The 23,951-nt window shown below is 38.2% G+C and overlaps 2 protein-coding genes across 9 annotated transcripts in view; one reads left to right on the top strand and one right to left on the bottom strand.

Moving 5' to 3' along the window:
- The window catches only part of LOC113065177 (26S proteasome non-ATPase regulatory subunit 1), a 53,682-nt gene extending 46,544 nt beyond the window's left edge, over window positions 1-7,138 (top strand). Inside the window, exons 19-25 of the mRNA XM_026236416.1 lie at window positions 278-380; window positions 3,821-3,990; window positions 4,749-4,841; window positions 4,970-5,062; window positions 5,149-5,331; window positions 5,627-5,790; window positions 6,974-7,138. Of these exons, the coding sequence (XP_026092201.1) occupies window positions 278-380; window positions 3,821-3,990; window positions 4,749-4,841; window positions 4,970-5,062; window positions 5,149-5,331; window positions 5,627-5,773 (789 nt within the window). The 3' untranslated portion in view covers window positions 5,774-5,790; window positions 6,974-7,138. The remainder of the gene's footprint in view (window positions 1-277; window positions 381-3,820; window positions 3,991-4,748; window positions 4,842-4,969; window positions 5,063-5,148; window positions 5,332-5,626; window positions 5,791-6,973) is intronic.
- An 8,235-nt stretch (window positions 7,139-15,373) lies between these two features.
- Window positions 15,374-23,951, bottom strand: part of LOC113065178 (arf-GAP with coiled-coil, ANK repeat and PH domain-containing protein 2-like) — a 44,361-nt gene continuing 35,783 nt past the window's right edge. For 3 of the 8 annotated variants that reach the window (XM_026236417.1, XM_026236420.1, XM_026236421.1), the window contains 11 exons: window positions 22,898-23,003; window positions 22,613-22,821; window positions 22,465-22,534; window positions 22,168-22,262; window positions 21,692-21,870; window positions 21,455-21,535; window positions 20,331-20,414; window positions 20,056-20,255; window positions 19,123-19,232; window positions 18,930-19,040; window positions 18,241-18,821 (listed from right to left, as the gene is read on the bottom strand). In XM_026236417.1, coding sequence (XP_026092202.1) covers window positions 18,674-18,821; window positions 18,930-19,040; window positions 19,123-19,232; window positions 20,056-20,255; window positions 20,331-20,414; window positions 21,455-21,535; window positions 21,692-21,870; window positions 22,168-22,262; window positions 22,465-22,534; window positions 22,613-22,821; window positions 22,898-23,003 — 1,393 coding nt within the window. In that variant the 3' untranslated portion in view covers window positions 18,241-18,673. Of the gene's footprint in view, window positions 16,643-18,240; window positions 18,822-18,929; window positions 19,041-19,122; window positions 19,233-20,055; window positions 20,256-20,330; window positions 20,415-21,454; window positions 21,536-21,691; window positions 21,871-22,167; window positions 22,263-22,464; window positions 22,535-22,612; window positions 22,822-22,897; window positions 23,004-23,951 lie in introns of those variants that run through there. The other 5 variants (XM_026236423.1, XM_026236424.1, XM_026236419.1 and 2 more) reach the window with 4 other exon arrangements.

The raw sequence follows: 23,951 nt of genomic DNA, 5'->3' as shown, positions 1-23,951 counted from the left end.
TTCTTCAGTATTTTGCAAATGAATTCGTATTGACATCGTATGTTGTTCTTAGCAAATGAACCGAGTCAAATACCTGGGATTCCATCTTTTAAATTGGCCGATATTAACAGTTGTTGTGAATACAGCATAAGACCAGAAACATTTATTAAGAGAATTAAATAAAGTCACCTTTAGTCACAATTTCACATCACTGCTGGTATGCTGTTTATCGTTTAATTGAAAACCACAGTATTCGTCTACCAGAGATCAGCTGTACATCGGCTCTTTCTTTCCACAGGTGAACCAGTTCCGACAGCTCTACTCAAAGGTGATCAACGACAAGCACGATGATGTGATGGCCAAATTTGGGGCCATCCTGGCTCAGGGCATCCTGGATGCAGGTCAGTATCAGATGTCACTATTCAAGGTGTATGGACTAGACTTCCATGTGCTTCCTCTTTGTTTTTTGCATTTTGCACATTTCTTAACTTTTTCTCAATAATGAAAAAGAAAGGGGGGAAAATCTTAGTACAAAATGTTGAATCTTTTTAATTTATCACACACAAAGTTATTTCAGTATGCATTAAAATACTAAATAAATACAAAATAACGCCACGATACAGGTATTTATTATTATTGTCGCTTCATTTCTTTTTTTAAGTAATTCAATATTTTAAAATCCCAAATAATTTTATGCATCATTTAATTTCTTACATAGTTCCTTTAACTTTTTTTCGGGGTCAGTTTAACAGCTTGAGTTCTCTTAAGTCAGCTCTTAAATATATGTGGAAACATATAGATATTGTCAATTTCACATTTTTACTCTCTGGGTTAACGTGCTTTGTAGAGTCTTATCTCAGATAACTGGTTGGTTGGGTACTCTGTGCTGAATGTGAGGTCGAAAACAACCCTTTTCTATGCATGTCGGAGCAGGTAAGTCCATTTGTGATAAAGTGCTGATAGGATCTTGACAAGAATGTGGCATGCAAAACGAGACGTCTTCACCATGTCTTCATGCCACTACAAGCAAATATCATTCACTTTGTCCCAGGGGTGCTTACCTATTAATATTGAGAGAATGCATCGACCTTCAAAACGCTCTTGCCCCCAGCTTCCAAAATATCAGCATGTATACCAACCCAATATAGGTTATCGCAGAGTCGGGAGAATATTTCACACAGAGTGTTGTTTTTGTCCAAGGTAATTGAATTTTGGACATGCTGGGAAGGTGTTGCATCCTAATTATTTCTATTACAGTTGGACACAGTTCTTACCATGGGGGATTTCAAGGTTTCAGTCAGGGGTATATGCCTGAACTCTTCATTTAAATACATGAGATATACTGCCACATGGAGAATTAACTTTGCTGCAACTTATTTAGTAACTGCTTTACAAAACCCTCTTACATGGGCTCCGAAACCTTAACCTAGTGAGCTGCCTTCCTGTCTACAGCATTCAATGCAACTTAACCGATATGGACCACATCAGGAAAGAACACAGGAGAATTAACTGTCATCTGATTTCAGTAGACTTTGATGTTAGCATGTTGCTAAGCTAATACTGCAGTACTTCAGTAAGCATAAAAAATACATAGCGTACTGTTAGAGGTTGACATTGTGTTATTAAGGCCCCGATATACTCAAAACAGTTATTTTTCATTCTTTGTTTAGGAGTTTGAAATACGTGAGCAGTGGTAAACTGTTACTGAATATGCTGACGCCGCCCACATATGTAAATGTGTTGCCAAAAATGGAGAGAACCTCAAGAAACTTTGTTTTGGCAAGATTTTGTTCCAAATGTTAATAAATGAGTGAATTCTTCATTTTCTCTTGAAGTATTGGGTTAGGATTAACTGCCTTTTAAGATAACATCACTAATCCAAAATGCGTAAAAATACACATTGCTTAAGTTTTGGAGTTTGACGCTAGCATTTTGTTAAATTTATGTCGTTATACTCCTGTAAGCAATAAAATCGCACATACAAATATTGGAGATTGATGTTAGCATGTAGCTAAGCTAATGACAGTATTCTGATAAACAAAAATGGACAACACAACATTGGAAGGATTTTAGATTGTTGCTTTACATTTTAGCCTAACAAAGGTATATTATTAAGTATGCTGCTTACTCTATGGAAGAGTCTTTGTGTCAAAGGCATGTCTATGATGCCGTAAAATGCTGCCTATGTAGGCACCTCACTAGGTTTTAAAAGAAAATGCTATGGCCTGCTGGTAGCTCTTGAAGCTAATTGAAGCAGTCACTGCAGTCAAAATAAACAAAACAGGTTATAATTTTCCTATGCGATTACTGTAGATGCCAACAGGAAACTTTAACGGCCTGTGACAAAAGTATGCTATTGTCTGTAATGTCTTTCATTCGGAGTCAAATCAATCCTCTAAACTGATGATACCATGCCTCCCCATTCATCTTCTCTGTGCATTGTAATGGACATGTCCACTCCTTTTTCCGTCTTGGCCCTCATCCATCACTCCTGTTATTGTCTACTCATCAGGCAGTTTGAGGGTGGAGGAGTCTTTGGCCTTGACCTACACTTCATCTCATATTAATATCCCAATCCAGCATAAGCTCCCATCGGCCATGCACCTCGACAGGAAAGGACATTTTGAAAGCTGCATTTGTTAATCAAGATATCACCAGTGCACACCTACGGCATACAGCATGCAAAATATATCTTGTAATATTACAGAATCAAGACAGAAAGACCTTAATGTATTAGCATAAAGTCCGGTCCACACAATGTCATTTATTCAGGTCTAGATCTGCCCACCTAAGGTGTGATCTCATGTACTGCTTGTGAGCAAATTTTACCTGCACAGTCTAGAGTTTCGGTGAAGGATTTCTCCATGCGTGCTTCCCTTATGTTTAAGTTGGGCGTGCAGATGTGCTGTGCTAACCAACAGAAATCTGCTTGGATTAAAAGTGAGTTATGAGTGGTATGTATCATAGTATAGTTATTTTGCATTAAATAAGATCTTTATGGTATAAACATTTGTGATACCATTGCAATGTGATAATTCTTCTCACCATTGTCAATATCACAAAAACTAATATTAGCCTAAAAAATATAAATAAAAACTCAAGCTCACTGAAGACAAGTAAACATGCAACGATTAAATAAGAATAAGAAACAAGCAATAGGACAATAAAGTTAAATATGAAATAATAAAATAAATAAAAACACTGCACGTTCTTTACTGTGTAAATGAAATATATATTTGTTATTACTTATTAAAGTTCCAAAAGCGATTTAGTCAAGAGTGATAGATTTTCTATTTTGTTGATTGACATGACAGCAGAAATATTCGAATGCTGTCACTTTAAGAGCTGCTCAGCTCCAATATAATGTTAGACGTTTTCTTTCTCAGCTGATTGATTTCACTTAACACTTAAATTGCTGTTTATGAGAATACTTAAAATGGGCATTTTGACATACAAGTGTGTCCATTAAAGGCCTGTAAAGTGCCAAAATAACCCACGCACTCTTCAAGCACCATCTTCACATGTGTGCGCCTCTATAACTGCCCTCAGGAACAGTCAGAGAGCACATGCATATAGTGAAATGAGTTCTCTTTCACTGCTGATTGCATTGCATTTCTTTTAACCACTTGTTTTTAAACCTCAATGTTTAAAAATGCAAACGAATAAACAAGTTTTCATGACCACGTAGCACAACTACATTGTGTGAGCCATGTGACTGCGATAGATCGCCCATCTCTATTATCAGCTGACAATGGACTTTTTGTCACTACTTTGCTAATGAAGAGACTGGTTGGAGTTCCTGAGGAGCTTGCTAACGCTCCATCTTTCCGTTTCTTCTCAGGTGGCCGTAACGTGACGATCTCTCTGCAGTCACGCACAGGCCACACCCACATGCCATCTGTGGTGGGTCTGTTGGTCTTCACCCAGTTCTGGTTCTGGTTTCCACTCTCTCACTTCCTGTCTCTGGCCTTCACCCCCACAGCTATCATCGGCCTCAACAAGGATCTGAAGGTAAAAAAAAAGTCTTCTTACCTACAAAGCAACACAGTTGTGACCTCAACAGAGAGAACGGTTGTTGTAGGTTATTTTTATCTTTTGCATTAGTGTGACAAACGTTCTAATACCCATGTATCCAGCATGGACCCAAAGCATTAAAAATGCATAGCATTAATGCAGGATGAATTTGCAGCAGTTGGATCATCGGTAAAGTAGTTAGTTCAGGGGTGTCCAGTCCTGTTCTTGGAGGGCCACTGTCCTGCAGTTTAGCTCCAACCCCAGTTGAACACACTTGAACCAGCCAATCAAAATCTTCAGGAAGCCTAGTGACTTCTAGGTAAGATGGGGCTAAACTCTGCAAGATGTTTGTCCAATAGGAGCAGGTTTTGACACCTTTAGGGAAAACGCAAATGGTGAGCCGTTTCGAACTGCCAAAACAAACTTCATTTTAGCCTGATTTTGTTCTAAATGACGTCATATCAGTTCATTCTTAGATTTCTTTTGAAGTATACTGGGTCCTTTAGTGGCTGTTGCCTCCATAGACAGCATCCTAACGGTCATTGAACCTCCGATGTGACTTATTTGGAAAGCCTGTAGAAGGTGTAGCAACTTCGGGTGTCATACAACTAACATTTTTTTAAACAAAGCACATAGACTTATTTGACACCAACCTACAACATCATAATAAGAGGCAGTGGTAAAATAATTGAACTCTTTCGACATACATTGATTTTTTATTTTTTTGAATGAATGAATAAGTTCTGTCTTCACAGATGCCGAAGGTGCAGTATCGATCCAACTGCAAACCCTCCACCTTTGCCTACCCTCCACCTCTGGAAGTGCCGAAGGAGAAGGAAAAGGAGAAGGTCTGTTTTAACCCTTGTCCCATGAACTCTCACCTGGCTTGTCAAGTCTCAACTTCATGTCAGAAACCAGTGCTCTTGAACTGGTCCCAGATATCATAGTGAATTCTGTCCTGTTGTTCTTTCGGCAGGTTTCCACCGCCGTTCTCTCCATCACGGCTAAAGCAAAGAAGAAGGAGAAAGAAAAGGAGAAGAAAGAGAAGGAAGAGGAAAAGATGGAAGTGGTATGCATGTCCTAAAGCACTCCCAGAAACCTTTGAACGTATCATGTACCACAGAACTTCAGTGATTTCGTCTTTATCTGATGCAGGAAACACAGGCAGAGGCAGAGAAAGAGAAGAAAGACGAGGAGAAGGAGAAAGAAAAAGAAAAAGAGAAGAAAAAAGAGCCCGAGCCAAACTTCCAGATGTTGGAGAACCCAGCCCGTGTCATGGCCGCCCAGCTCAAGGTCCTCACCATGCCCGACAGCTGCAGATACCAGCCCTTCAAACCTGTGAGTGAATGTTGGACCGTTGTCTTTTGTAGAACTACTCATGCTGCCAATGACAGAAACTCTTCAGAGAGAAGACATTGGCCCAGTGGCTCTAAATAAAGTCCTCCGAGGTCAGCTGGCAGGACTCCAGCCACTTGTTTTTGCATTTTACGAGACTTCTATAATGTCTGCTTTGGCAGGAAATTAATTCTGGGCTTTGCGTTAAACAAGAATTTGACAACCATTTTTTGCTTGAAAGTATATAGTTGGGCTGCCAAACCATAGTGACCCCATTTGTCCACATTGTCGCCTCCAGTTGCACACAGGTGGCATCATCATCTTGAAAGACACCAGTGAGGAAGAGGAGGAGCTTGTAGAGCCAGTGTCCGCTCATGGGCCTAAGATCGAGGAGGAAGAACAGGAGCCCGAGGCCCCAGAACCCTTTGAGTACATAGATGAGTGAGATGGGACACCTTACAGGTACTTCCTCTACTATAATAAAGCCTTTTTTAAATGCACTGGATTATTTTAGTTGAGATTCTTTTGTCTGTGTTAATATTCTAAACTAAGAAATACATTTAAATTCTAAATTATTATAATTTAAAGAAATTCTAATACAGTTTATGCAAAAGTTTGGGCACCCCTGGGAATAATCATAATTTCCATTTATAATCTGCTAGGCTTTTGAAGCAGCAACTTCATTTAAATAAAGTGTATACCTCATGGGCAAAGTAACATTTGAATTCTGAAATAACATTCATTGAATCAACAGAAATGATGCAATGGGAATCATTACAAAAAACAGAAAGGTGCGATAATTTGGGCACCCCAATTGGTATATAGTAGCATTTGTTGAAATATATCTGCCAGTTTGATGGCTGATAAGCAAAAATAGTTCTGGCTTGTCCAGATGAGCCTTTGCATACGTCATAAAGCAGAAAGGGATTTTCCACATCACCTTCCAGTAAGCTGTACCTTAAGTGCGCTGGACTGTGGAGCTATGAGCAATGACATTATCAATAGCCAGATGTTCTTGCAGCTCTTTGGTGGTGCTCTGTGGTTTGTCTGTGACGATTCTAACCATTCCTTTCAGATATTTTTTTTTTCTCAGCCTTCCACGTCTTTCTGTAACGATGGTTGTTCTTGTGGCCTTCTCATATTTATGAATTATCCTAGTTTTTAGAACATTAGGGAGTTCTTTTGAGGTTCCTATGTTGATACTTTCCAGTAGAGAATCAAGGAGAAGCACAACTAGGAATTAGCTACCTTAAACATAATTTTCCATGAGGGGTCTGCATTGTTCACTGAGCCAAATAAATCAATATTAAGTTGTAATTAATGGGAATTAAGTGACTACATGTACAATTAAAAGGGTGCCCAAACTTTTGCACAGCGTATTTTACACATTCGGCTTTATTTCGTACAACTCAGTAATGCTGCACTAAGAATTTCTGTCTGAAAAACATCACATTATGCAGCTTTCTCTAGAAACTGAATGGTATATCACTGCAGTCACTGCTAATTAATATTCAGCCTCAGAGGGTTACCCAAACATTTGCACAAAACTGTAGTGTAGTGATCTTTAACTGCTCTCAGAAATGGTGGCTATAACTCAGTGAAGCTCATGTGCTCCTCTCAACTCTTTGGTTTTTTTGTTTTGCAGGTGGTGTTATGAATTCTGTGTGTTCACAGCATGCACTGCTACATGTCCACTCAAAATGTCCACCCCTTTTCCTTTTTTACGTTGTTTCCTCGCACTTGGCTACTTGAGGGATGTTTTTCATGATGGTTTTCAGTCGTTACAATAAAATAAATATGTTAAACATGAGATTGCGTGCTTTTATTGTGTATTTTTGATAATTTGATTGTAACTGTTGTGTCACTAAGTATTGTTTTGTAATAAATGGGTAATTGACATGAAATGCTGTAATATTTGAAACAGCATAACTTAGTTATTCATACAAATTGCGGGATATAAAATGAAATGAAAACGCAAAAATTGTTTTAATATATAAAAAGGCATAGAAACGAGATGGTAGAAAATTGGTATATTTTTATGTAAGCTCAGAGTTTGTGATTTAAAGTAAGTAGTCAATTAACGTCATGAATTTACCTTGGATTTAGACATTTTCCCAAGACTATCCACTCACGTTGCATTGTCAGTGTAGGTAATATCGTATCAAATCTCAATTTACACAAACTAGTTACAAAAGAATAACCAACTGCCTGGAGGAAAGATATAACTGCATCAATCATAGTGACAGTATTTATTAATTTTTTCCATTTTCCATATACTGTATATCATAAGGCGCTTTCTACAGAAATGACCAAGTAAGTTTTTACTGGTATGTGGTCAGAGGTGTTCCACCAGTCTAAACTGACGGAAGCATTTAGTCACACTTTTCTCCCAATGTTCACTATATCCCCTAAAAGGAAAAGATTTTTGTCAAGGCAAAGTTTCCCATATGTCTTTCAATGTGGGTGGGATACTTTGGAATTGGCAAAGTTCCGGAAAGATACTCGCATATCATTTATATTTCCTTGGAATTGTGGTTCATCTCTTAGCATCTCTAAGACTCGAACATTCTGTTGTAACTGCAGAGAACTTCATTAGTTTATTTTGCAAATAATAATACAAAAAAAAGTTATATTGTCCGTTAAAAGACCTTGCAACACAGACCACGGACATCATCAGTCGCTCTTAATGGACCGTGCTCTTGTAAACTGCATTTAGCAGGATTGCAGTCCTGGCGAGTCAACTTCATCTGGCCTGATAGTTCAACATCATAGCAGCAGAAAAAAAAAATGCAGATGAAACCACTATATTACTACACTTTATTATATGTCGACATCTTTCCTTCATTGCCTTTTTTCTGAATATATGACCATACAAGGCAATACGACTCTGCCAAGGAGACAGACTTGTCTTAATATGACCCTAAAGGGTCAAAGCGGAAACTTGGAGAAGGGCAGGTCCTACCCAAGTACGATTGTTGGTGATCAAATACCTCCACCGCTTTTTTCCATTAAGTCACAGTCTGTTGAAGCTGCACTGTGTAACTATTGATGATAGAATGGATGGCAAGAGTTTGGTCAGTCAGTGGATTGGCCAGAGTGCTGTTGGAGAAACGTTTATGACGGGTGTCCAGGCACTGGAGGTGGTCGAGAGACTACTGTTTGTTGTACTTGCTGGAGGCAGTGATGGACACACTGGCTGGCCATTTAAACTGGGGACAGACAGGCTATGACTTCTCGAGAGTCAAGGAATTTGTGGATCTTGGCAAGATATAAATGCAATGCTGTAATGGAACACAAGGGTCAGACCAATGCTTCTCCCAGTGGGAATGGATGATATGTGACCAAGTTTCAATGACCTGCAGGATTTCTAGCAGCATCAAATTGAACTGCGATCCGTTTGTTTAAAAGGCCCGTCATGGCTGCTCGTAACTCTTTGTTCAACCAGTAACATGAGTTTATCAAACAATGGAAGATGCCAAGTTCGAAACTTGTTTGTAAATTCTATTTGTTACTAGTGCAGCTTTACCTCAACTTTGAGAGCAATCACAACTCTTTCATTTCAACCACAGTTGAGGTCATTTATTTAAAACCATCCTGATAAGGGCTATAGCTTGACAGTAAACTGTTTGCTCTCATGATTGCATACCTACAGTGCCCACATCCCATGAATTACACCGGAGAAACTGAGTTTATATAAGAGATGAACAAAGCTGATAAGCTTCTGTTAGATGACAGTCTTTGGGTGCGCTCCCTAGTTCCATATTAAGTGCACTGCCCAGGGAGTTTGCCATTTGTAGCCTGTTCCATTTATGAAAATGTTAAGTCCACCTGAAACTTGGAAAATGCACCATAAAAAACTGAAACATTGTGATATTTCCTTCAGTGTATTCTACGATTAAATTCCTGCTACTTTTACTTAATAATAATGTTTGTTTTTTTCTTATTATTTTTTTCAGTTGTAGAACAGGATTAGGAAGTGTAGAACATTACAAGGGCCTATTAAATGTGTTGTTTGTTGTGGTGACTGAACAATTAGGAAAGACCACAGAAGAGCTTCCAGTTGCTTTTGTAATGTGTTTAATTGGGCCTCTATATCCAGTGTTTCTTGAATAAAATAAACAGCAGACCATGGCAAGAAATCTTGGACACTGATAGGCTGTCAGGGTTGTATGTTGATTGAAGCTACGTTAACACGACAATGGTGCAGTCAAAAATGGAAATTTTTCACATGAGGTTTTTAAAACGTTTCACATATACAGGACAATGTTTTCAAAACGACTCACGTTTACACACATCCTTGAAAATGGCCAAAAATGCTGTATTACTTATGCCAGGCCAGTAGTTGGCACTGTCACATTGTTGGTAAACAGTACCTGTAGGGAAGTAACGATTATGTTTTTAATATAATGCGTCTCCCACTGTTGGTTATAATATTGGTAAATCCAGACTTTGCTGAAGAAACGTTAGCTAATATTGGTTGTTTACACAGAAATGATAACGGTGGCGTTTTCAGTCCCCAAAACATCATTATCATTTAAACAGGCAAAACATAAGTTTACAGTTTTTGGCTGAAAATGTTGTCGAGGTTTCCTGTCTTGGTCAGGGTCTGGGCTAACCTGTCTGAGTTCTCTCTTTGAGCACAGCTGGAAGCCAGATTCATTGTCATGGATTCAGCAGATTTTCCAGCCATTCACTGGCGAAGCACTGAGGTGTAGTTGATAAGGCTCTTGGGACACTGCTCTTAAAAGTATCTCTACTGGAGTGAGCAACTACAGGGGCCTCCCTATTCTGGGAAGTGAGAATATAGTAAGAAAAAAAAACAATGTAAGTTGGATAAATAGATGGCATAGGGCACCAAACATCCACAATTTTCCAGCCATTTGGTGGACGATTGCGGTGTGATGTGGTGTGCGGTGTGTGGACGGTTGCTGACAGCTCCCTTTCATTCCATCTTCATTCATCATGGCAGTCAAAGGAATAATTCCACAAAGTATGTTTGGATTCTCCACGCTTGCATGATAGTTTTGCTTTTTTTAAAGTGAATTCATGAGTCAGTTGTGAATGGTCAACTTCTGGAAAGAAGAGAAAATACTTTGGTTCATTAGACAAAGAACTCATTAAGCAGAGAGGTAGAAAAAATGTGGGCCATGAAAATGGTTGTGGTTGGCTCTCAGCCTTTCCACTTGATGTTAATGTTAAGTAGGCTATGACAGAGTTTGGCTTCTTGCATTTCAAAATTTAAAGCATTAGCAGTCCAAATCTCAAGTCGCATTTTTACAAGTATGAAGCACCCATGGAAAAGTTGAAAATACGAGTTAAATACCATGGAACTTTTCAGGAAAGCTTGTCAGGAAAGTCAGGATGAGGGTTGGATACTACAATCAAATAGAGTATATTAATGGTGCTTGGCTTCTTTGTTTTTGTGCAAATGTGTTTTTTAATGGAGGAAAAAGGACTCAAGCAGTGGCTCTCTGTCTCTCTGTGGGAAGCCAACCACAGATTTCCTCTCCACCGCAGAGCAAGCATGGATGCCTGGAAGATGCTCAGCACTAGCTTGAATAAACTGAAATTACTTCATCATCTGACCAATCCCCATACGGAAATGATGACACATCACTATTTCTTACATGTTACTGTCAAGTCATTCACTTTTAAAATCATTTCACATCGCTTGATTCATTTTATACGCTTACCCAGGCCACAGTTAATGTTTGATTTTACGAAGCGCTCAGTGCAATATTTTCTTGAGTGCATCAGTTCAGCAATTTTAGGAAGGAAAAGACATGGCACACCAGACAGGTGAGTCACCCAGTTTCAAAAGTAATAAGGAGCTGAGGTTTCCTTCTGCGGTCAGTTATTGGACACCAGGAACCAGATTCACGAAACATTCTTAAGAAATTTCTTCATAACTGCTGTTTTCTTATTTTCTTAACTTTAGGAAAAAAAGTTATGAATATTTTGTATTCACAAAAATTAATCTTGAGAACAATTTTAAGAAAAAAAGATTAGAATATTCTTAAGACAATACCTAAGAAGAATTAAAATTCTTTAAAAGGATATTCTTAAAAGTCATCCTAAATAACTCAATAAAAAAAATGTGTACAACCAACGACTTTTCTTAACCCAATAAATTAATTAAATAATTATTACTGTTTGGGATTTATTTCAAATTAATTGTTATATTTAGGCATTACAACAACAGCTGCATATAATACATAGTAGATTAGGGATGTGCATGAGTTTTCTTTAGTGACCGCAATGACTGTTAATGTAAACATGATTGGCCTGCGTTTGACGCTACTTTTTGCTGACTTCAAAATTCAGTAGGAACTCTAAGAGTCAGATAGGGAGCTTTAATTTAACGCTTTTCATATTATCTTATACATACAACAATCTTTTGCAGTATTCAGGGCATATAAATGTGCTGGACACATTTTCTGTAGAAGTGCGCACACAAATACTGGAACCGTTCACTCAGATTAGAGCGCAAAAACACCACACAAAAATGAATGAAACCTATAGCTGCAACTTGAGACAGGCTATTTTAAAAGTACCAGTTCAAAAACACACTGCATTAAAAACGTGAAGCTTAAGATGTTCTGAAGAATATATAGTAAGAGCTTACTAAGAACTAAGTTTTTCAAAAATTGCACTTAAGAACATTCTTACGAACTTCTTGAAATTGATCTTAAAGGTCCCATTTTTTACGCTTTTTTGAAACTTTGTGTTTACAGTGTGCAATATAACATGTGTTCATGTTTCGCGTGTAAAAAACAAACAAAAAAAAAAAAACAGTATTTTTCACACAATTCACTTATATACTGCTGTTTTCACTTTCATAAAATGGCCTGATGACTTACTTGTTCTATAAAGTCCCTCCTTCACAAATAAGGAAATGAGTTCTGATAGGGCCAGCGGTTCCTGTGTTGTGATTCGACACCAGCTGAGCACACGCTGCCCTCCTGGAAACGCGATTGGACTAGTTTTGGTGTAGTTTTGAGAAGCAAGTGGGCAGGAGCATGTGCTGGAGATGTACTTATAATCACTGGAGCATTTTTACTGACGAGATGCGAAAATCACATTCGTTTTTTGCACAACCGTAATATCTAGTTAACAAAGCTAAACAGCGTTTAGTTAATAAGTTACAGAAACTGTTAAACACACCAACTTTAATAATAAAATACACTTACCGGTTGTGGTCCAGACAAAGAGGAAATGGTTGCATCTTTCAAGAATAATCTTTGTGCGAATCTGGCATTAAACTGATTGAGATTGAGGAATCTGTCCTCAGCTAAATGTGCTGCACATAGTTTTAGATGTGGATTATAATTTTCGGGAGTCTCTGGGAAGGCCAAACAAAGATGACTGGACTGAAAATAACAGATTTTCGACGACATGGCGACAAACAAAAACACAGCTCTTCCTCTTCTCCGTCGGAGCGTAACAAGATCACGCCCCCTTTTTTGTGAATTAATGTGGCAGAGGTTAGATTTATCATTAGATAAACAAATGATAAAGCTTGACTTACTAAATATCAGATCCCTTTCTAAAAAAGCACTTTTTATAAATAGTATGATCACTGATCATAATCTGGATGTGCTCTGTTTGACAGAAACCTGGCTAAAACCTGATGATTACATTATTTTACATTATGTCCACCCCCCAAGATTATTGTTATAAACATGAGCCACGTCTAAAAGGCAAAGGGGGAAATGTTGCTTCAATTTATAACAACGTTTTCAGGATTTGTCAGAGGGCAGGTTTCAAGTATAACTCGTTTGAAGTAATGGTGCTTCATATAAAATTATCCAGAGAAACAAATTTTAATGATAAATCCCCTTTGATGCTGCTGTATACAGGCCAGCATACAGACTTTTTATAGACCGCATACAGCATTTATAGACGTTCCGAACTCTATTGGGGTTAGACAACACGTCTCAGGACCTACTCATTATTTGAAATCATACTCTATATTTAATACTGTCACATGGAATTGATGTTGATAGTGTTGTAATTATGCAGCCAAGTGATGCTAGATGAAATGGGCATTGTTTTCTCTAATATATTAGAAGCTGTTGCCCACATAAAATTGAAAAAGGTTAGATAAAAATGTACTGTGCCATGGTATAACAGTAATACTCACTCTCTCAAGAAAGAAACTCGCAGTCTTGAACGCAAATGGAGAAAAACTAACTTGGAAGTTTTTAGAATTGCATGGAAAAACAGTATGTCCAGCTATAGACAGGCTCTAAAAACTGCTAGGGCAGAGCATATCCACAAACTCACTGAAAATAACCAAAACAATCCAAGGATTTTATTTAGCACAGTGGCTAAATTAACAAATAACCAGAATCCACCAGATTAAAAATTACAAATGGCCTGCCTTTTGTGTCAGATCAAGGCTGCATCTCATTGCTAGTTTTACTTGATCTTAGTGCTGCGTCCTCTCACCATAGATCACAACATACTTATAGATAGATTACAAAACTATACAGGTATTCAAGGGCAGGCTCTAAGGTGGTTTAGATCCTACTTGTCCGAAAGCTACCATTTAGTTTATTTAAATGGGGAGTTATCTCATTTATCACCAGTAAAATATGGAGTGCCACAAGGATCCGTCCTAGGTCCCCTTCTATTTTCAATATTCATGTTGCCCCTGGGTAATATTATTAGAAAATATGGGATTAGTTTCCACTGTTATGCTGATGATACTCAGATAATTTAGAAGTTTCATCTGGTTTTGTAGAGATACATACTCGAGAACGAGTCAATCTTTTTTTCGTTATCTGGCTCGGCTCAGTGTTCATCTTCAGTTCTCTCTTTACAGCAGTTCTGTCAGTGTACTATTTGAGTAAATGAATTACTCTGGTCTACATCAGGGGCTCCAAATCTAGCTCTCCAAACTCGGTCCTGGAGGGCCAATACACTGCAAAGTTTAGCCCCAACTTGCCTAAACACAACTGCCTGCAGGTTTCTAGTATGCCTAGTAAGACTCCCAATTGGCTGGTTCGGGTGTGTTTAATTAAGGTTGGAGATAAACTCAAGACACTGGCCCTCCAGGACCGAATCTGGAGACCCAGATGCTCCGGGTCTAACCTGACAGACACATTTGAGTCTTTGCTAATGAGCTGATGAGTTGAATCAGGTGTGTTCGAATAGGTAGACATCTAAAATGTGCAGTATTGGAGGTTCTCCAAGACCAAGACTGGTAACCATTGGTCTACATAATCTATAGCTGTGTCTGAATTCAAAGGCTGCATTCGAAGACCACATGCATCACAGAGGTGCAACAAAGGCAGTCCCAATTCGAAGACTCCTTCAAACGCTGCCTTGAAAAGCATTCTGTCTCCTGGTCCATTAAAGTTACTACAGATGGATCCTTCACAGCCCAGACTATCCCAAGAGTCGTTTTGTGCATGTGAGATAACAGGAGTTTTTGAGAATGTTGGTTTGACTTTTAAAAGTAAGTACTGGGTTTCGATTTAATTGAATATGTAACGTCACAACAAACTTCAAAGTGGAATAAATGTTGACACATCTACAGTACAAATGTTACTATCACTTGCTAATACAACTTTCACAGCTAGACCATCCCATTTAAAAACGCTGATTCGACTTTTCCAGTCTTCAGAGAATTACTTTGAAAAAAGGTTTTGTAGATGTGAGCCATGGGAGTGTTCAAACATGACCTGCACTAACTGGCCTACGTCTTCCACATAGGACAATATCTTCTGTCAGACACCAGTTATAGATGTAACTAGGCACATACTACATCACAATAAATCGTTTGGCAGATATAAGCTAATTAAATTTCTGATGGGTTATGATGATGCTTAATTGACAAACTTTCGCTTGCAACAGTTTTACTGCCTGCAAGCCTTTTTGCATGTTACCCGCTAATGAAACATTACTTTAAGAAATTACTTCCCAGAGGCACAGATTCAGCCACTTATTCACGTTGGATTTAACTTTAGCTATAACCATAATGCGTGGCTTGAACCTTCTTATTTTACGAGGTTTATAAATAAAGCTCCTGAAGCAGTGCAATGGGTAATGTTCTCAGTTTATAAAAGCACGACATAAAAAAGGTGAGTCAGTGCACAGCTGGCAGGGGCATGAGGTCACCGTCACTGAACGACTGCTGCATTATAGATAGACAGCGCCAGTGTTTATATAAATCAGCCTCTGCCGCAGAGCTGTGCCTATTACAAACATGGCAACCCTGCTGCATGGGGGGCCACTTTACACAATCTGATAGTGTGCGGTAGAAACGAGACCGCTTAGACTATAGGCTTAACACTTTGGTTTAGACTAGAATTTTGATTAACAAAAAAGTTGTGTGTGTGTGTATATTTACAGAAAATAATTGTATATGGTTAAGGATTTTATCAATATTATATAAAAATGTATGACATTATATAATTATAATTCAAAATGTTAACATTGTGTACATAAAGAAGACATTATAAAAACGTAGGGCAAACAATTTATAATATATTTTGAGATATTTTCAGTCAGACATTTGCAATGGATAAATTCTTAAAAAAGCGCTTCGATCATACATAGAGGATTACAATATGAATACAAAAGGGGCACACAACGGATGCAGACAAGCTTATCAAAACATCTGAAGTACCACAAAATAAACTTCCCAACCCAAGATGACGTATGTACAGAATATATACAATTTACACACCCCTCACACCGTGGGAGGAATACATTTGACTTGTATACTATTTGAACAGATAAAGAAAGTGTGGTGTTCATGCTAACACGAGATTTCCTCTTCCAAAAACGAACAATAGTTAAGTAAATGATGTAGTGAAAGTATAGTTTTTTGAAATGATGTAAACATGAATGGTTTAATCCTTGCTCTACAGTCATGCACCAATGCAATTTGCTACTAATATGTACTATTTAGCTAAAACCGGGCCTCGTTTATGAAACGCGAACGCAGAATGGATTTGTGTAAATTGTTTGTAAAACCAGCCGCATTTATTTAACGTTTAATGAACACAAACATTCATTCAGCATGTTTCATAAATGAAGTCCTACGGCTCAAATATTACATGACTCTCTCGTTCATCTGTAAATCTATATAGAGAGCCAATTGCTCAATGAATGAAATAGTTTTATCTACATTTACAATAAAAACGCAATAATTCAACTGGTGTCACCCAGATTATGTGGGCAACGCAACTGATTTTGAGGAGGTTGTTGTGGTGAGATACACCTCAGTAGCGGTTGAGTTTGTCTGGGTCATTCGATGCCATCTGAGAGAAGTCTTGGAAGATGTCCTGGTACGTCTCATCTCCTGGAAAGAGAAAACAGCTTGATTACGGAGGAAGTAGAGCGCGGTCAAGCACTAAACACACACGACCACATACTATAATCAAAGCTCCAGACACAGAGAGATGAGCGCATACCTGTGTACTTCAGAGCAGTCGCTCAGAGAACAGCAGGAGGACGCAGGAAAGAAGGAAACGGAGGAGAAAGAGGCACATGACACCAGATGATGCGCGTGAAGAACATTTATTGACCCTTTACATTGACATTTATCATTTAGTAGCACTCGAAACACATTTGGATCGAATACTGTCAAGTGTTTGGCAAAGTGTGAAGATTTCTGTTTGAAGAAACGTTCTGGGTTAGATGTGTGGCATAATTACCACATTAAATAACAATCAGTGTCATAACAGTGAGAAATAAAGCAGATGAATGAAGAGAGCGGTTCAGGAATAACACACACAACATTTGCTTTTCCGACTTTAATTTCTCTACTAATAAACTTGAGACTGTTTTTAGACTGATCTGTAAAGAAATTGCAGTAATGATACGAGGCTTATAAGTTTAAAAATAGGAGCTCATTTAAAAGCGGTAAACATCTGAGGATGAGAATGAATCGCTCTTGAAGAGCCCTCCATGTGTGTGTCTGTGGGGTGTAGAGTCCAGCTCCACTGCGCCCCTCTGAGACCGCTGCCAGTACTGCAACCCCCTCCTGTGACAGTCACTAAACCAGACTAAAGGATCCAAATATAACTTCTGCAGCAACATAACATTCAGACTGTCACATTTCTCTTCTAATATACATGAACTCTAATTACTTCAAATGTCTTAGATATTTTACAAAATACTATATACCGGTGTGTATATATATATATATGAAATATAATTTACATACAAATAAAATTTTTATTAATTTTACCAATTATTTAAAAATCCTTTATTCTTAAAAGAATATATATATATATATATTTTTTTTTTTTTTTTAAAGGATTTTATGAATATTACAGAAAAATATATAACATTTAAATAAAGCTAAAGGTGAAAATCATTATTTCTCTCTGTAACGTAAATCCTGTAAAATTCCAACTGATCTGCATAAAAAAAGGCTGCTACATAAAATATATATATTTTTTCTATCATTACTGAAACATGCATTGATAATTACTGATATATTATCTATTAGGACTGGGTGGTATATCGCATGCGATTGTCACGCGCATTTCGTCAGTAAATCTGGTTCCCTGATTAGCACTAAATCACCATCACCTGCTTTCAAATGAAGTGGCACTTAATAGACCGAGCCGCAGATCACTGACAAGCTACGCAATATAACGTTCATTATTGAAGGCGATTCATCTGCGATAATGAACGTGATATTGCGTAGCTTGTCAGTGATCTACGGCTCTGTCTATTAAATGCTGCTACATTTGAAAGCAGGTGATGGTGATTTAGCGCTAATCAGGAAACCAGATTTTCTGACTAGATGTGATTACCGTATTTTTTGGACTATAAGTCGCACCTGAGTATAAGTCGCAACCGTCCAAAAATACGCCATGATGAGGAAAAAAAACCATATATAAGTCGCACTGGACTATAAGTCGCAGGACCAGCCAAACTATGAAAAAAAGTGTGACTTATAGTCCGGAAAATACGGTAGATATGGTCAGATACAGTGTGGTGTAATCCAGAACTAACACTGACTTACTAGTACAGATCTACTTATGTCTTCATAAATGTAATATTTATAAGCGTACTGATTTGATTTCACTTCCTCAAATATAATATTGTGATAAATATCAGGAATGTGCCAGAGCACTCAGGATTATACGATTAGATCGAGTTTTCATTACACTACTCTTGTACAGTCTGACAGTTTTAAGACACGTGTTTTCACATCGCTCTTTCACAAGACTGGTTATTGCAGATGTTTTAGCGGTAACGTAATATTAATGTTCACTTTACATTCAGATCCCCATCCTGGGGCTCAGCTTCATGTGATATCGGTGTACATTCGCTGGTTTTGTGCGTTTGCTACAGATTGAGGCGATCTGTTCATGTATCAGGAGTCTCTGAGCTGTAAGTTAATGAACTCCTCCATACATTTCCGATACTGCATTTCAGTCGGGCTGTTAGAGTTATATTGACCTGACTGACTACACAGACCTTCGGATTCACGCATCTCCTCGTTCATCTTGGCCAGCCGAAGCCTGCAGACACAAACACAGGAAACCCTTTACACTTACTGTGTGACACCAATATCTCCACACTGCTTTCTTCTTCAAGAGATACAGACACAAACCACACTGGCAACTCACAGCGTGACGATATCAGCGTTTGCAGCCTCGACCGCGATTGAAAGCGGCGTCTGATTCTCTACATCTGCTGCATTCTGATTGGCTCCCCGTTTTAGAAATAAACACACTTGCCTGCAGCAGAACAAAATCAATCGTAACATTAAACCAATTCTGAAACAAGTGTGTGTGTGTGTGTGTGTGGAGCAGAACTGACCCCGTGTGACCCAGGATAGTGGCGTGATGTAGAGGTCCTCTTCCCAGACTGTCCTGCTGGTTAACACTGGCTGAATTCTGGAGCAGGAACTCACAGGTGACCAGAGACCCCTGATACACACACACACATCACACACAAGCACTCAGCATTCATCATCCATTACACTGCTGTTTATTTGACATGCACTGATGAATCCTACAATAAAACCAGGACCATTTATTACTTGAAAGTAAAGAACTAACATCATTTTAGAAGTAAAATAACCTATTGTGTATAGTTAACTGTTGTCAACGAAGCAAAATGCAAAACAAGGCAGAAAAACTAAACAAAAATAACAAATGAAACCAAGCCAAAACCAAACAACACAAATTATAAAGTAAAATACTACACAACACAAAAAACAGCCCCCCCCAAAAAAAAGATTTAACCAGACACACAAAATTTAAACAAAATGCACAACAAAAACAAGACAAAAAATACTCAAGAAAAAAAAGAAAAAAAACTAAAATTGCACAAAAGAGAAAAAAAATGCACAAGAAAAAACGAGACAATACACAACAAAAAAATTAACAAAGAAAAAAAATGCACAAAAGCAAAGAGAAAAATGCACAAGAAAACTAAAAATGCAAAAAAAAAAAAAAATTAGAAATGCACAAAAAAACTAGAAAATTCACAAAAAAAACCTAAAATTGCACAAAAGAAAGATAAACAAGACAAAAAAATGAAAAATGCACAAAATACTAAAACAAAACAAAAAATGCACTAAAGAAAATGCAGAAGAAAAACAAAAAAGCCAAAAACAATAACACAAAACACACACAAAAAAAACAAAAAAACAAACAAGTCACACACACAGAATCCTTGTGTATAATGTGATAAAGTTGAATCTTGCGGTTTCTCAGCCGTGGATCAGGTCTGATGTGTTCTCCTCACCCCATGGACGGCCATGATGAGCGGCGTCCTGTTCTCGTGCTCCGTGTTGGTCCAGTTGACTCCCGCTCCGTGGGCGAGAGCTTGGGTCATGTCCGGCAGACTGCGGGAGAACGACGCCCAGTACAGCTGCAGACCCGGCGTCAGCTGCTTCGGCTCGCAGAACACCTGCAGATCTTCAGCTGGACTCTCCTCGTGAGGCTCTGGAGGACACACGGTCAGCATCTGAGGAGATCCGTCACACAATCTGTGTCCTGGACACACAACACGATACAGACCTGTGTTGCTGGAGGAAGAGCTTGAACTCAGCGTCTCTCTGCTGCCGTCTGTGAGGCTCTGCACGTCACCGTCTGAGCTCTTCACTGTCACACACACAGAGAGAGAGACGCTCAGAGTAAACCAGACACCGCACAAACACACAGACACGAGAGGGAGAGACGCTCCTCGTGATGAGATGTTGAGCGATGGAGGGATGATGCAACGGTTTCTTCATCGATTGGGCGAATCGAAACTCAGGACATGAAATTAATAATAAATCAATCTCTGAAATCAGAAACTTGTGATGGTCTATTTTTAAAACCTTTAAGAGGTCACAGCTCAATATAAATGTACAATGAACAGATTCACATTTTGATGGCAGTATTTACTTTTGTAAAGTAAAGAGAAATCTGTGGACATTTCGTGCGCGTGTGAAAATCTGTTTTATGGATTTAATAATCATTTTGACTGTATTTTAATTGATAAGAAATGTATCTACATACCTTATGAGGAATAACATTTATTATATGAAAGCAAAAACTTTTACTGTGTAAAATAATCTATTGTGCATGATCGGATATATAAATGGCAATAAATAGGCATAATTAGTCAACATTAATATTATTAGTTAATTATGTTCAGAATTAATTGCAATACGCTTCATGAAAATGTATTATTTGGTCAAAACGTTTTTATGGCTATAGAGTTTCATTTAATTGCAATTCAGTAAATGTATCTTCCTGTCAATCAATGTTATTTTAGGATCATTGAGATTATATTTTATTATATTATATTTTGATATTAACAATTATTCATTTAAATGCATTTAAGATTTTTGGCTTTTATTTTGGTAAACCATTTTGTTTTATTTTATATTTTATATTTTACATTTTAATTATTTATTTTTATTTAATTGTCTTTTATTTAATTTTAAATGTATTTTTTGTAATTTTTTTTTAAATTATTATTATTATTATTTTATTTTATATTTTATTTTTTTATTTAATTTTGTTTAATTTAATTTTATTTTATTTTATTCTCTTAACCCTGTATTCGACTGAGTTCAGATCCCCTTCGGTGAGATGAGAGTGAGGTGAGTTTGCTGGAGCAGGACGGCGGGAGACACTCACGCAGCTGTACTTACGACAGCAGGGTCTGGCGGAGGTGTTAAAGTAGGAGAAGAGAGAATCGAGCTCGTCTACACAGAAGAGAGACTGCTGGTTCGCTTCAGCACCACAGAAGCCCAGAGCAGCGTTAGGATCACACACAGACACACAGACTCAGTAAAACCAGTTCAGGCCTCGTTTACACCACAAACACCTGTCCTCGGGGGACCGAACACACACAGCAGACGGAGCACACTGATGTTAGGATCACTCACCCGAGGAAGAGGACGGCGGACGGGGACTCGATGCTGATGCTCCTCTTGAAGAACCGCCGCTGAGAGCCTTATCTTGTTTACTCAGCGCTAAAACCTTCTGTCTGATCTCGTCTTCAGAGAGCCTCTGCACAAACCTGCGCTCCACGTACTTGGCTCTGATGTAGGCCTCCACCTCGTGCCTGTGCAGCACAACACTCAAATTAAGTCTACAACGTCATCCTAAAGAGTACATAGACTTCTGAAGGACCAGCTTTTTGAAGCTCCCGCTGCAGAGCGGTCCGATAATTAATTAAATGAATACATTTATGCATTTAGCAGACGCTTCTATCCAGAGTGACTCACATTTCAAACCTCACATGTGTTCCCTGGGAATCGAACCCACAACCTTTAGCGCCGCTAACACAATGCTCTCCCACTGAGCCACAGGAACATTTCTGATTATGAGACCAAATCAAATGCGATCCTCAGTGCAGTACCTGGGATCTCCTGGTTGGGGTTTCCTGGCTCCTGATTCTTCTCGTCGAGCCTCGTAGATCTGATTGATCACACCGTTCCCCAGCTCACACATCAGCTGTACAGAAACGGACTGTATTATTCATTCGCATACAAGAACGGAAGGTTTTCTTTTTCATTCGGACCGTCTTTCTTGTCAAATGAGTGTCTGAGAAACGAGTTCAGGTGTAGGAGCTCATGAGATGATAAAGAGACGAACGAGAGGCTGACGGGAGCATCTGTCCATCCGTGTGTTCGTGGTGTCGCTAGTGAAGCCTCACCTTGAGCAGCTCAGGCTCCCACGTGTCCAGCGTCAGAGATCGGACCTTCGAGAAATGAACGCCGAGACTCCTGACAAACCAAACACAGTTTCACCTGTAATGAGACACACAAGCCTTCCCCGACACACACACACACACTCACACACACCTGTGTATGCCCGAGCACTGGATGCAGAGCGTGATGCCCAGGTTGATGCTGGCCCAGCGTGGCTCCGGCTGACCGCAGTCACAGCAGATGCTGTTCCCGCCGATGGCCATGACCCTCTGCAGCGCGCTCTCGCCCTTCAGACTCCTCTCCTTCACCTCGCCGCCAGACTCCAGGCTGCCTGTAGATGCAGACGACTTCCTGTCCATCTTCTGCCAAACACATCGCAGCGTTATCAAGCGTCTCTAGCCTGCCGTTAACAGCCGGATGAAACAGACTCTGCTGTACCTCGGCGTCCTCTGCTCTGTCCCTGAAGGCTGTGGCGATGCTGTTCTGGACGGCTTTGATCCAGGCCTGCCTGAGTTTCTCAGAGTCCGCCTGCATCATACAGCTCCTTCGGCAGAAACCACATCAGTCAGACGTACAGTGGGACACATGCACTGAAGAATAATCTAATTCAGAAAACAGTTTTTTGTCTTGTTTTTAAAGTGAAACTAAACATTTGAAATCACACTGGCATGTTTTTGGCATAAACTATGATATTTTATTAATGTTATGCTTAAAAAACAGCAACGACAGTTCGCAAAAAGTGTTAGAAAAAATAACCTTAACGCATTTTTATGATATTTTATTAATGCTATGACAGAAAACAATAAAAGTTTTCAAAAGGGGTTTAAAAAATATATTTTAGTCAAAAGAAAAGAAGAAATTCTGAAATGTTTTATTTATTTATTTAATGGATATTTAGGTATTTATAACATGAAACAAGACAAAATACTGATTAAGAAAATAGTTTAATTCAGTTCTTTACATATTGCATATACTGGACTACTTTTAAAAGTATATTGTTTACAAATAGTATTATTTTTATACTATTGTAGTATTTATTTATATTCTGAAATCACTTTTCTTGTTTCATTTTAAATTTAGTTTTATTAACTGTGTTGCATGCTTTCATGTTTTCATAATTTTATTATTATTGTTATTATTATTATTATTATTACTATTATTATTTAAACAAATTAATTAAGGTTTTTAGTAACTTAAGTACTTTAACTTTTTTTTTATAATAATTACCTTCTAACATTTATATTTTATTTTATTTATTTATCTTAACTATTTTATTTCTGCTTGATTTCAATAACTGAAAACTATTTTCAATATTTACACTTATAAACATTGGTGTTTTATTACCAATAATTTCCACCATCTCAGCCTCGTAGAAATACATAAATATTAGTTTTTTAATTTGATACTAGTGGCACAGAAATAACACTTACCATTAAATAAACAGAAAAGTAACACATTTTAACTATTTAAGTATTTCAGCTGTTAGTAAGTG

This window comes from Carassius auratus, chromosome 47 (assembly GCF_003368295.1).
Source record: "Carassius auratus strain Wakin chromosome 47, ASM336829v1, whole genome shotgun sequence".
NCBI lineage: Eukaryota > Metazoa > Chordata > Actinopteri > Cypriniformes > Cyprinidae > Carassius > Carassius auratus.
The sequence above is the reverse complement of the archived record's forward strand: the minus strand, read 5'-3'. Positions and strand labels throughout refer to the sequence as shown.